This window comes from Oncorhynchus kisutch, linkage group LG28 (genome assembly GCF_002021735.2).
Source record: "Oncorhynchus kisutch isolate 150728-3 linkage group LG28, Okis_V2, whole genome shotgun sequence".
Classification (NCBI taxonomy): domain Eukaryota; kingdom Metazoa; phylum Chordata; class Actinopteri; order Salmoniformes; family Salmonidae; genus Oncorhynchus; species Oncorhynchus kisutch.
In genome coordinates this window covers 24,063,701-24,077,191 of record NC_034201.2, presented here as the reverse complement: position 1 = coordinate 24,077,191, position 13,491 = coordinate 24,063,701, and the positions used below count along the sequence as shown (strand labels likewise).

Here is a 13,491-nt window from a genome sequence, read left to right as displayed (position 1 = left end):
CGTTTCTGCTGATGCCAGTGAAAGCAACACAAGACGAGTTGTCCAACACTGACTCGCTGCACAGACACAATCTGCAGTGTTCCATGAGAGAGAATGTAAGATAGAGAGAGACTGTGTGAGAGAGATAAAAAGAGCGAAAGAGAGAGAGATGGGGCATCAGAGAGAGAGAGAGAAAAAGTACATAGTAGTGAGCAGAGAGAACGACTGTGGAGAATGTAGAGAGACATAGGATAAACATCTCAGAGGTTAATAGAATACGACAAAATGTTCAGTGCAAAATGCAGAAAACTAGCGCTGCCACCGTGGCCCCTCACTGGCTTCTATAAACAAACAGAACCAGGAGAGTTATGCACCTCAAATTCTGAGGGGGCACAATGTATGAGAGGATGGTTGGGGGGTGGTCCGTAGGGGGGCTAGGCCCCTATGCGTAAGTTGGAGACTAGCCTTTTCAAACACCTGAGACCGCTTTTTCCTGCAAATCTAGAGCCATAATCATTAAGCTTAATTCGATGTAAAAGAAAAAGTATATTTTTCTGTCTATTTAATCAGACCTCTGGAGCTGTCTGTATCCTCCTGACTGGTGGTTATTTATTTTAAGAAACTAAATATGCATCTCTGCTAAAATATGGATAAATGATTGAAAGGAAAGTGAGTCTTATTCAGTATATTTAGTTATTGCTTGCTTTTCTAAAGTCTACCAACCTTGCCAGCAAGCATGCCAGTTTAGATCGTAAGACAAGCTAGCTACTCTAACTTGATTGACAACCTGAAATGGAACCAATATGGGCTAGCTAAAGCCAACTTCATAAAAAAGTAGTATTACAGAGAAAAAATTAAATAACAAAATGTAAACAATTCAAACAATTTTAAAGGTCAAATCTAAGGGGGCATGTGCCCCTGTGCACCCTATGGGAATTATGCCTCTGAAGAGAAGAACAAGCTCCACGGCCCCTTTATATGACAGGCCCCGCTTAGCTCAGCCCAGGCCTGAGAGCACACACGCAGCACCAATGAAAACGCATGGCCAGAAAACATAGGACTGGCCTGGGGATGAGAATGATATGTCTCTGGCCCTGTGGAGCGTAAAGCGGGACTGTTGCTGCTCCATCCTGAGCCCTAGATCAGTCTGCCCAGAGCGATGATCCATGTTCCAGAGAGAGGACTGCGAGGGCTACGGATGGATGTCTTGGGTGGAGCAGCTGCTCCAGGGAGGCCACCCATGCTCCCCTCTCACCACATTAGATAGAAGCCTCTCCCAGGCAAGGCCAGCGGTGCAGGATGGCCTGGCATGGGGCCCAGATAGAACCAGAGCAGCAAGGCTCCTGTTTGAATAGGATGGCTACCTCTGACTCTCAGGACAAAGAGCCCTGTAATCTTTGTGCCCATGGTTAAAAAATGCTGCAGCAGCACAGTGGAGGAGGTTGGGGAAAAGACCAGGTTCATGTAACCCTGCATGACTCATCTGTCTCTGACACGTGCCAAGACGTGTCTGAATCTGTACGCCCCACTTATCTCTCTTCCTGTTCTTAATGAGGAAGGTTTATAAGTATGAGTGACTTTTACAGGAAGACCCAGGATAAGGACAGTGTGACTAATTACCATTACTGCTGACACATGATATTAGTGAAGTTCGCCTTGTTAGCCCAGTCCAGAACAGTAAAATGATATGAATTTAAACGGGGGAACCCAGATATAACTACTGCCAATAGATCTGTCTCCGTTTCCCCATTAACTTTGTAATTGTGTGCTGCAATAGCAAGGAGTGCACTGTACTTTAATCTGTCATAATCTAGACCAGAGTTTCACTTGCATTAGAACATCCATATTTAACACGACGAGGAGTTCAGACAAGCACTAGGTCTGAAAGGGAGAGTGGGAGTCTGAGGAATTACAGCCTACTGTTTGAATCCGCTTGGTCTGGCATCAAGCCTGCTCTGTGACTGGACACTGACTCTGACTCCTACAGCTAGCTACTTCCTTTGATGTACTTTTAAGACACAGAACTGCAATTACTAAACGCTAAAAAAAAAACAGCCTAGGGGATCAGAGACCTCACCAACTCTGTCATTGAAACACAACCAGCTCCAGCTTCTCAAACGATACGTATTGCTTCCTCCCCATGAGTTCAGTTAATTCTGGGGTGAAACTGCCAGTAGGCCTGTGTGTGTGTGTGTGTGTGTGTGTGTGTGTGTGTGTGTGTGTGTGTGTGTGTGTGTGTGTGTGTGTGGGGAAACGTGCAACGGAAGAGATTTGACTCATTCACTGTTGACCTGTAGCTCTGGCATTCTACGTTTTGACAAGCTGCTTGTGAAGATGGATAGAGTGGAGGCTTGAATTAGAACTGGCAGTGCTGTTTATGATATGAATAACATTCTACTGATGAAAAGATCTTATGTATCATGACAAAAAAAACAAGTGACACCTGGAGGGGGTGGAGACAATCACAAGGACAGATGAAACAGATCAGGGCGTGACATTATGATCTCATGCAAGCTGGAAAATAGTGGCAAATTGTATTGCCTGAGAAACCTAGCAGTCTGAAATTGGCTTATTTTGCATTACAATCACCTGGGAATGGAAATGTAATGGAAATATTTAATGAACATTTAATGGGAATATGTTTACATTTCCTTGTCATGTTATTGAAATACTGAGGAGTATTACATGTGCATGTGAACTGTCATTCTGGGTTATACTGAAAAAATATACAGCAAAGATAGTTAGTACAGGACTGGACATCTTTTTGTAGAAATACATCATGTAAGCACGCACAGACACACACACATGCACTCCCACCTACGGCCCCCACCCTCTCCACATTAATTTTCACAGTCCCACTGTAACTCGACTTTCATCCAAACCCCATCCTTGACGTGTCATGCAGCACTGTTGGGCTTCGGAGCAATTAAATACAACATAAATCTGTAAATTAGCCATCTGCTCTTCTGCCTCCATGGATCTCCAGTTCTGTCATCAAACTCTTTCCATACAACCTGTGACCTTGAGACCATTTAAAGTACATGAGACAGCAATACCTTTATAGTCCATGGGCCAGCAGGCCAAATTTCACATATTTATATATATACTTGGGGTGGCAAAGTCTAATGATAATTTTCATGTCTGTGGGTTATTTTTGTGGGTTATCGAAGGCAATTTGATAAGGTATTAACTTAATACAATACATATTAATGTATGAAACAATTGTAATGGTAATGACATCTATATGTGCCCACCTTGGGGGGTCCAAGGTCATACATCCATGCATTTTTTTGTCTATGGATCCAGAATGGACAGTATTGGGATGTGCTCTGTTATCACATGGTACACTCTTAAATTAATGGGTTTCAAAAGGGTTCTTAGGCTGTCCCCATATAATAACCCTTTTTGGTTCCGGGTAGAACCCTTTTTGGTTCCGGGTAGAACCCTTTTGGGTTCCATGTAGAACCCTCTGTGTAAAGGTTTATAGCTAGAACTAAAAAGGCTTTTTCAAAGTGTTCTCCTATGGGGACACCTGAATAACCATTTTAGGTTCTAGATCAAAAGAATGTGCTCAGGGTGCTTTCAGACCAAATTGCTTTGGAGAGTATTTCCTTAGTTTTGTTCGTTTGGACTGGTACTTGGGCGTGCACTAAACAACCCACCATGGTTGTTCAAAAAGGGTGGTCTCTGTCCAATTTCATTCATACCATGGTGCGGTTCGCTGCAGGTGAGAACGTGGTCCAGACCAAACACAGGAAAATCACCAGAGGTGTGCATTATTATTGGTTGTTTGAAACATAACTTGATATCTCTGAAACATTCTGTGAGTAGCAACACATTTATGAACACATCCGATGCAGATTAAGGGAGACGGGGCCTATACTGGGGATATAGGCTACTTATTATAGCCTACTCACCTTGCAGTTACAGCTTCTATTGCACTGTTTCCTCCTGCATGTTGTTTGAACGTCAAAGTGTAAGTAATATGAAGTTTGGGACAAGCTATGCTTCTTGATAATCATAGATTCATTTAATGTGAGCATTTTTTCAAATAAACAAATTACTTGAACATGTAAAACATATGGTTTTGTTTAGGCATTTTAGTTATTTGACATTTGACAATGTGAAAAAGTACAATGTAACAAACAATTAAACTCTGATTCGAACTATAGCTCAGAACTATGTATGAAAACAACCTAAGAGTGTACCCTGGAATATGATAACTATACCACATTTTAAACAGAACAATGAGACCCTATATAAATTCATCATAGATTTAGTCTATAATCAGTCCCAGCAGCCATTTATTTCAATGGGAGGAACTGCATTGATTTTAAATGACCAGAACTGAATAGAATAATTGGTGTAATAAGACCAATAATGGCTTAAAATGTGTGTTATAATGAGGACAAAACAACATGATAGCCCAAGTATGTCAGTTATATGTATTTAGCTAAATATTGCCAGAATTGTGGTAAAAAAATAAGAAATTGTCAGAATTTCGGAGTTTTGTAGCCGTTTCAAATATATTACATTAAAACAAACGTTCAAGAAGCATTCACGGATGTCATTAAAATGATACTGTATGCAAAATGATTCTATACATTCTGGCACCATCAAGGAATATGATTTGAAACCTGCTCCGTTCATTGCACCCTGTATGAAATCACATAGGAATACATTACGCCCAGAAAAGAGGTCTGTTAACTGGTGAAGTATTAAAGCCTTTATTGATCGGTCTCTAGTTACACTATTTATGGAAAAATAGGGATATCGTAGTATAGGGCCTACTGAAATATGTATTGGTTAGTGGCTGCTGACGGTTGTTGAGGGCATCAGCAATGGTCCAACTGCTAAAAGGCTGGATTATTTTCTAATCACCAATTGGATCATTTATATTAAAGTTTCCTAACAGTGAAAATCATGTTTTTCATCAAATTGGATGATATTTGAATTAAGTTCATAGTCGGTTGACATAATTATGAAAAATGACTGTAGCTGGTACATTGACAAAGTTGATCATAAAGTTACTGGTCCCCTCCCCCCGTGTCAAACGCTTGGATTCAGGAGGCAGGCATATTATTCATTCACTTCATCAAATTTGTAATGATATGCATTTTAGAAAATTCAACATCTACTCTGTCTGCTCAGCTTCCCAGGCATCCACCGCAGCAGGAATGTTGTGACATAAAATCAGCTTTCCCAAAAAAGAATGGGGGATATGCTGTAAAGTCTGTGAAGACAGACCCAACATGCTGTAAGTCATATTAATTCGTTTCAAATCAATTGAGGATTTCAGGCACACAAAAAATTCCATATACAAACATTGAAAAGTTTCACAAAAAAGTCCTCAACCAAATATTGTATATTTACAATTGAGCACTTTAAAAACACCAGAAACACATTGTAGAATGAGTAGATCAGGACATCAACAAATTGATAACATAATAACAGTAAATAAAAGGACATTCAATTCACTACCCATTTAACATATTGAGAGCATCCTGTCGGGCTGTATCACCGCCTGGTCGGCAACTGCACCACCCACAACCACAGAGCTCTCCAGAGGGTGGTGCGGTCTGCCCAACGCATCATTGGCCTTTAGGACACCCAAACCACCCGATGTCACAGGAAAGACAAAAAGATCATCAAGGACAACAACCTCCCGAGCCGCTGCCTGTTCACCACGTTATCATCCAGAAGGAGAGGTCAGTACAGGTGCATCAAAGCTGGGACTGAGAGACTGAAAACAGCTTCTATCTCAAGGCCATCAGACTGTTAAATAGCCATCACTAGGCGGCTTCCACCCGGTTACGTAACCCTGCACCTTAGAGGCTGCTGCCCCATATACATAGACTCGAAATCACTGGCCACTTTAATAATGGAACACTAGTCTTATACGTTATGTACTGTATTCTATTCTACTGTATTTAGTCTATGACACTCCGACATTGCTCATCCTAATATTTATACATTTCTTAAATCCATTATTTTTCTTTTAGGTTCTGTGTATTGTTGTGAAATGTTAGATATTACTGCGCTGTTGGAGTTATTGCGGGTGTAGCATTTCGCTACACCCGCAATAACATCTGCTCAACGTATATGTGACAAATACAATTAGATTTGATTTGAAACATTTCCCTATTCAAAAACAAAATTCAAAAACTGGATCTCCACTTCAACGAGGGGAAGCTGTGCGAGATATCCATCCCAGGCCTGACAAGGAAGCCATAGCTGGAGGAGTCTCCCGCTTCAATCTTCAGGGTGACTGATGCCCGCTTGATTGAAGCGGGGTACATGAGTCCCCATCCTCTCCTGCTCCCCTCCCCATCAATCTCTTTTTTTACGTGACATGTCTCATTTTGTTACTTTGTATCGTTTTATTCAGGCATTCGGACGAGAGATGAGTGTCACAAATTGTACAAATTAATGGGGTCCTGCACATTGTAGGGAGGCTGGTTGCCTATATTAGGCTTATAACAACAACAACAAAAAATGTGTCTCACAATTATTTCTCATCTTTATTTATCATGAGTGTTCATGTTGATCAATATTTCAGCTATGCTGGCCAATTGTAAATGTCTGATGAACACTGATATGATACATATTGTAATTTACAATGCTTATGCAGAAGCACCAATAAATTGTCCATGTTGTTTTCATGTACATTCCTTTATGCCTAAGTTTCTAAGGTGACTCAGGCTTTACTAATTCATGTGAAGAAGTGTATCAGTGAACTGTCTTCTCTAATTAGTTGCAAAGCAATATAAATATATTTGCGTATTGCTGCTGTTTGTCTGATATTCAATAGTTCATTTTCAGTTCTGTTGACCATGAGAGCATTTTGCAGAGAGAATGGGGTGAGGTATACTATTTAGGCTTGGAATCATGGAATTAATACTTTTTTGTTTACCTTGTTACCCGGGAACGACCACAAAGGTGTTTCAAAGTGTTGTCAGTCAAGGAGAGCTCATGAATACAAGCTCCCCGCCCACATACATTAATCTTTTAAAGGGACTGTAGTTCCTTCCCTACAAGGATGATGGTAAAATCAAAGTTTTATACTGCAATTTAACTGGATCACTTTTCACCATGATATCCCACTTGCCATGACATCCCACTTGCATCTATTTGGATAAAGGTTAGAACCCTTATATAGCCACCCAGTGTCCAGCACAGATGCAGACGGACACACCAGTTATCCAAATTGCTTTGGGTAACCACACCGATAGACCTCGGAGTGCAACTCGGATGAAACTCCACTGTGAAACATCAACCTGTTCTCATGGTTTATTCAGACAAGGAGGGGAGGCATGCAGCACTACAAGTATCTGACTCATCGCAGGTGCTGAGGATTACTAAGCAAAAAGCAGCCAGACACTCAAACGGCATGGCTCACAGGGCTTGAGCTACTGACTAATACAACAGATATACAGAGAATCACAGCGGAAATGAATGTCAAACTCCGCAGTCTAGAGCTAAGTACTGTATACACGGCATTAATATGAATGGTACACATGTATAATATACTTTAGTGTATGGCCCTGATGTCACCACTCTCCTTTGCTGATGTCACCCTATGACAATAAATGCCAACCTGCATCCTGCGCTGTCACCTCTCTCCTGTGCAGGAAGTGACAGTGTCATCGGTTCTAGACTTGTACTTTGAGGCCGTTGTACTAAACATGCCCTGAGTTGAACTCTCTCTGTGAGAGAAGAAAAGAACAGTGGGGTACTCGGAAACTAAGATGCAGGGATGGAAGTAGGGGAGAAATAGAAGGAGAGACGAGGGGAGGAGAGAGACCCCTAGCTTGGAGTTAGCTAAGTGGACTAAGACCATAGCAGATCGACCACTGAGAGTGAAAATGAAGTCGCTGTACTAAAGTGCCACAGCTCGCAATTACCAGCCCGTCATTATAGCCCCCCTGTGGAGAAAAAAACTATTATTCCAGCACACTTCTAAGCAAATCAAATAATCAATGCCCCAACAGTCATAAAAATAAATCACAAATAAAAAGAGACCGGCAGGTAGGGAGTAGGACTTACTATGGTGAAATTCATGACCTTTACTATCCAGATGGTTAAAGCGAGGTTGACCAGGATCAGGATCATTAACAGGAGCACAAAGAAGTAAAGGCAACGTTTCCGCCAGCCGTAAATTCCCACTTTGTACACGTGTGGTTTCTCTGAGCTCTGGACATTGTTCCTATGAGTGCACTGTTCTTGGGTCATCTGCAAGAGAAGAAGAAAAAGAGGGTAAGTGACTTCCTGTAAATTAAGCCTATGCATTCTGAATCCAACATGCCCCAAACAGTACATTCTGGCTCTACTGTTGAAGCCGTAGTCAGCCATTGTGTTCGGACACAATGAAAGACAGTTTAGTTAGGAATCAAACTGATTCATTGTCCCATAAGCTTTCTATATATCCATTACTCCCTCTCTGCACCATTGATGTGCTGATAGTGTCCATTACTGATGATTCTAATTGTCCGCCTGTAAAGTGGGAGAAGGCACTGTTCACTTCAAGCTCCATAATAATAGCCTAATAACTCTGTGCAAAATACAATTTTACTTTCTACAGTGCTTTGAGTGGCTGGCTCCGCTGCCAAAGCCAATCGCATTTGACAACCACACACCGCTAACTGCTACAAATGACACTAGACAGCCCTCTAAAGCCAGTCAGCAAAACCAAAAATCTGATTGTACTGTTGCACTTCAGTGTTTGTATGTAGGGCATAGTAAACGGTAGGCATGTACAGGGACACATTGTTTTGATGATGATGGTGATGATGTTTATGGAGAACATGACATCTACTTTGTGCATAGCTCTTATATTTCAGTCCTGATCCATATGAAATAGTGTGTACCAGTGTTCTTCCATACTTTTTTTCCAAATTTTTTTTCTCCTCAATTTTGTGGTATCCAATTGATAGTTACAGTCTTGTCCCATCGCTGCAACTCCCGTACGGATTCGGGAGAGGTGGAGGTCAAGATCCGTGCGTCCTCCGAAACATGACTCAGACAATCCGCACTGCTTCTTGACACAATGCCCACTTAACCCAGAAGCCAGCCAGACCAATGTGTCGGAGAAAACACCGTACAACTGGTGACTGTGTCAGCGTGCATGCATCCAGCCCGCCACAGGAGTCGCTAGCGCGCAATGGGACAAGGACAGCCAGGCCGGCCAAACACTCCCCTAACCCAGACGACGCTGGGCCAATTGTATGCCGCCCCATGGGTCTTCCGGTCTCGGCCGGCTGCGACAGGGCCTGGACTCAAACCAGTACTCTAGTGGCATAGCTAGCACTGCGATGCAATGCCTTAGACAACTGCACCACTCAGGAAGCACTTGTTCTTCCATCCTTACAGGTGCTCCAGACTAAATTGGTGTGGTTCAGAACAGGACCAAATACTCTGTTACCTTCCATGAAGTCTAGTTTACCACGTATTGCACCTCCAGGTTGGCATCTAGTCTTCTATTTCCAAAGTAAACATTGAGTTTAGAGCAGAACTGTGCAAAAACAGACTTAGTGCTTGATTAATTTAACAGGGGGTGTTAGTACTGGCTCAAATCAAGGCTTGCAGACTGTGGCTCACCAGATCCAGGGCCACCAGAGCATGACACAAGAGCAACACTCCACCTACACTACATCAACTAGGGGGGAGGAGGTTCCTTTCAGTCAATCTCACCAGGTAGCTGGTGATATAAAAAATGTATGTGGATACAGCTGTCAGCAACCCCAGGTGGTGTGTACACGCTGTACAGTACAGAAACAAACCGACCGAGAGAAACAGGATTCACACACAGTATTATTACTGCAAACATGACTGTTTGAGTATTAACCATTACCCTGTTGGAGGCCATCGGTAAATCGTATCTCTGTGTGACTCACTGGTGTGTCATCCCACTGTACATCAGCCACAATAACCTCCTGTTGTATTACATACAGAGTTAGTCCCCTCATACAAATACGTCTACTTCACACTATAGGGACAAGCCAAGCCAAGCTTTACTTGGCTGGCTTGGTTACGCATCCACCATAGTTGCTGTAACCGTGCTGGAAAAAGGACAATGTGAAAATAAAATATCCAAGAGGTTTGGGTGGGCCTATAGTGTTAATCAGGCAAAAGAGTCAACAGTGTCACCCTTGATTTCGGGATGAAAAAATGTGAGCGGATAAATCTGAGGGCAAACCATGGTATTTTACACCCAAAAGGGACTGGTGCACAGAAGGAAAAACTGATGCGCCAGGAAAAATAAATGGAGTCCCATCAGAACACTGCCATTTGAAGGTTTCATCCCGCTGTCTAGCTACCGTCTAACGATAACTAGATAGTTAGTTAGTGCCTAAAGAAAGAACAGCGGCACAAAACAAAGTCTGTTTCTGATCAAAGGCATCCCAAGCATTGCTGAATGTTGTTGGTTCTTCTCGCTTGCCAAATCACTGGGCATCTCTCCACTAGGCTCTTTTATAGACAACATGTGGTTTGGTACCAGATTCTGCCAACTTCTGTCCCAGTTCTCCATTCAGAGGCAATGCCTGTCCAAATTTGAAAATACACAAAATGTCTTCTACTGTGTCTAGTGCAAGAGGCTTCTGAATGGATCCTAACATTGTTTATGTCTACAGTAAGTTTAGGCTGGGAAGAAGCAGACTTGAGATATAATACATTTACTGTATATGCACAATTATGGGAAGAAAATATGCCATGAGCACATTTAACTAATTAACATTTTGCCATTCACAAGCAGTCCTAATCTTCACTTTCACCACACAACATTTATAAGAGCTATCTAGGCCTTATTGTCTCCTTTGCCTCATTGTCTTATTACATGGACACACTGTTCCACTTTACATAATGTAGATATGCATGGCCAATTAAATCCGATTTCTTTTAAAGGTCATGGCATTACAGTCAACAACCTAATGAGCGTTGAATCTGCTCCAAATATAACAAAGTGTTCTCTCAGTCATTCATAAATCATTGAGTTCCAGCTACACAATCAACAGAATGCATTAACTAACGCTTGTCTGAAGGTGAGAATACAGCCTGTGATTGCTGTCTGCATGGCACAATGAATACTATCAGCTCAACATGCTCTGTATTTTTACTTTCTTATAAATACAGTAGGAGAGTGAGCTTTTCAAATCAAGCTTACCAACGAGCTTTATAACCCTGATTAAGGCAACTTGGCAAGGCATGTGTGTGTGTGGCCCTCTATGACTGTTTTTGGCTTACAATGCCCTCCAACATATATACTTGTATAAGATAAGATACCTCTGAACATCATTGTTTAATGGGTATCAGGGCCCATGTACTGAAGTCACCCACTCATCTAAATTGCTGTATTCATGTTAAAGAACAGAGGGATACATACCATTGGATTCAAAGACTCAAGTCTAACTTCATTCAAAAAGTACTGTTGCAGTAGAGGCCAAATGTATCTCTATCCATGTAGTGATTTTTACATCACCAAAGTCAACAAGCCCTACAATTACCATAATATTACTTGTTTGAGGTCTCGCTGAATATCTGAGCGACCACAAGTAGGGCAGAGAAAGTCTCAGCCAAACTATTCCAATTTGCTTCAAACTGACACTACTTCAAAAATGTTGAGGAGGAATTACATGGGCTAGGGGTTGAAAGGAGCAGCACTCCGCTGTGTTTAAGACATGTGGCCTCAAAGTGAGGGAGAGAGAGAGCCCTCCACATGTGTAATTAAAGACGGGATTAAGGAGAGAGGCAGGGAGGGATAGACCAGAGAGGGTGAGAGACAGAGCGACTTCACTATCAGAGCTACTGAAATCAAATATCAAATCAAAACTTTCAAATAAAACAACATCCATAATGAAATGCTGAAACTGAGCAGCCCTAAGCTGGAGGACGCACTGCTTAAATTATTCAACTTAATGCTGAAACTGAGCAGCCCTAAGCTGGAGGACGCACTGCTTAAATGATTCAACTTAATGCTGAAACTGAGCAGCCCTAAGCTGCAGGACGCACTGCTGAAATTATTCAACTTAATGCTGAAACTGAGCAGACCTAAGCTGCAGGACGCACTGCTTAAATTATTCAACTTAATGCTGAAACTGAGCAGCCCTAAGCTGGAGGACGCACTGCTTACATTATTCAACTTAATGCTGAAACTGAGCAGCCCTAAACTGGAGGACGCACTGCTTAAATTATTCAACTTAATGCTGAAACTGAGCAGCCCTAAACTGGAGGACGCACTGCTTAAATTATTCAACTTAATGCTGAAACTGAGCAGCCCTAAGCTGGAGGACGCACTGCTTAAATTATTCAACTTAATGCTGAAACTGAGCAGCCCTAAGCTGGAGGACGCACTGCTTAAATTATTCAACTTAATGCTGAAACTGAGCAGCCCTAAGCTGGAGGACGCACTGCTTAAATTATTCAACTTAATGCTGAAACTGAGCAGCCCTAAGCTGGAGGACGCACTGCTTAAATTATTCAACTTAATGCTGAAACTGAGCAGCCCTAAGCTGGAGGACGCACTGCTTAAATTATTCAACTTAATGCTGAAACTGAGCAGCCCTAAGCTGCAGGACGCACTGCTTAAATTATTCAACTTAATGCTGAAACTGAGCAGCCCTAAGCTGCAGGACGCACTGCTTAAATTATTCAACTTAATGCTGAAACTGAGCAGCCCTAAGCTGGAGGACGCACTGCTTACATTATTCAACTTAATGCTGAAACTGAGCAGCCCTAAGCTGGAGGACGCACTGCTTAAATTATTCAACTTAATGCTGAAACTGAGCAGCCCTAAGCTGGAGGACGCACTGCTTAAATTATTCAACTTAATGCTGAAACTGAGCAGCCCTAAGCTGCAGGACGCACTGCTTAAATTATTCAACTTAATGCTGAAACTGAGCAGCCCTAAGCTGGAGGACGCACTGCTTACATTATTCAACTTAATGCTGAAACTGAGCAGCCCTAAGCTGGAGGACGCACTGCTTAAATTATTCAACTTAATGCTGAAACTGAGCAGCCCTAAGCTGGAGGACGCACTGCTTAAATTATTCAACTTAATGCTGAAACTGAGCAGCCCTAAGCTGGAGGACGCACTGCTTAAATTATTCAACTTAATGCTGGAAATGGGATGTTTCCCTGGAATCTACAATGAAGGTCTAATAACGCCCATCTATAAAAAATGAGACAAATTCGACACCAATAACTACAGAGGCATCTGTGTATGCAGTAATCTGGGAAAGATATTTTGCAGCATAATGAATACCAGAAGCGGCTTCCTCCCCAAACATCACACCTCAGGTCACGTTTACTCCCTCCACACTCATAAATCTAAATATCAAAAGGAACACAAGAAAAGGTTTTGCCTGCTTTGTAGACTTCAATTTGGCACGATGGACTATTAAACTAACTCCTCCAAATTGATATGGGGGAAAATGTATTACACCTTGAAATCCTAATGTATGAATAACAAATGTGTAATAAAAATTGGAAGCAAAATAACAGAATTGTTTTCCCAAA

At 42.0% G+C, this 13,491-nt stretch overlaps 1 protein-coding gene across 2 annotated transcripts in view; it reads right to left on the bottom strand.

Moving 5' to 3' along the window:
• The window catches only part of sgcd (sarcoglycan, delta (dystrophin-associated glycoprotein)), a 249,171-nt gene that overhangs the window by 67,388 nt on the left and 168,292 nt on the right, over window positions 1-13,491 (bottom strand). For both annotated transcript variants that reach the window (XM_031807877.1, XM_020464814.2), the window contains exon 2: window positions 8,026-8,211. In XM_031807877.1, the coding sequence (XP_031663737.1) occupies window positions 8,026-8,211 (186 nt within the window). The remainder of the gene's footprint in view (window positions 1-8,025; window positions 8,212-13,491) is intronic.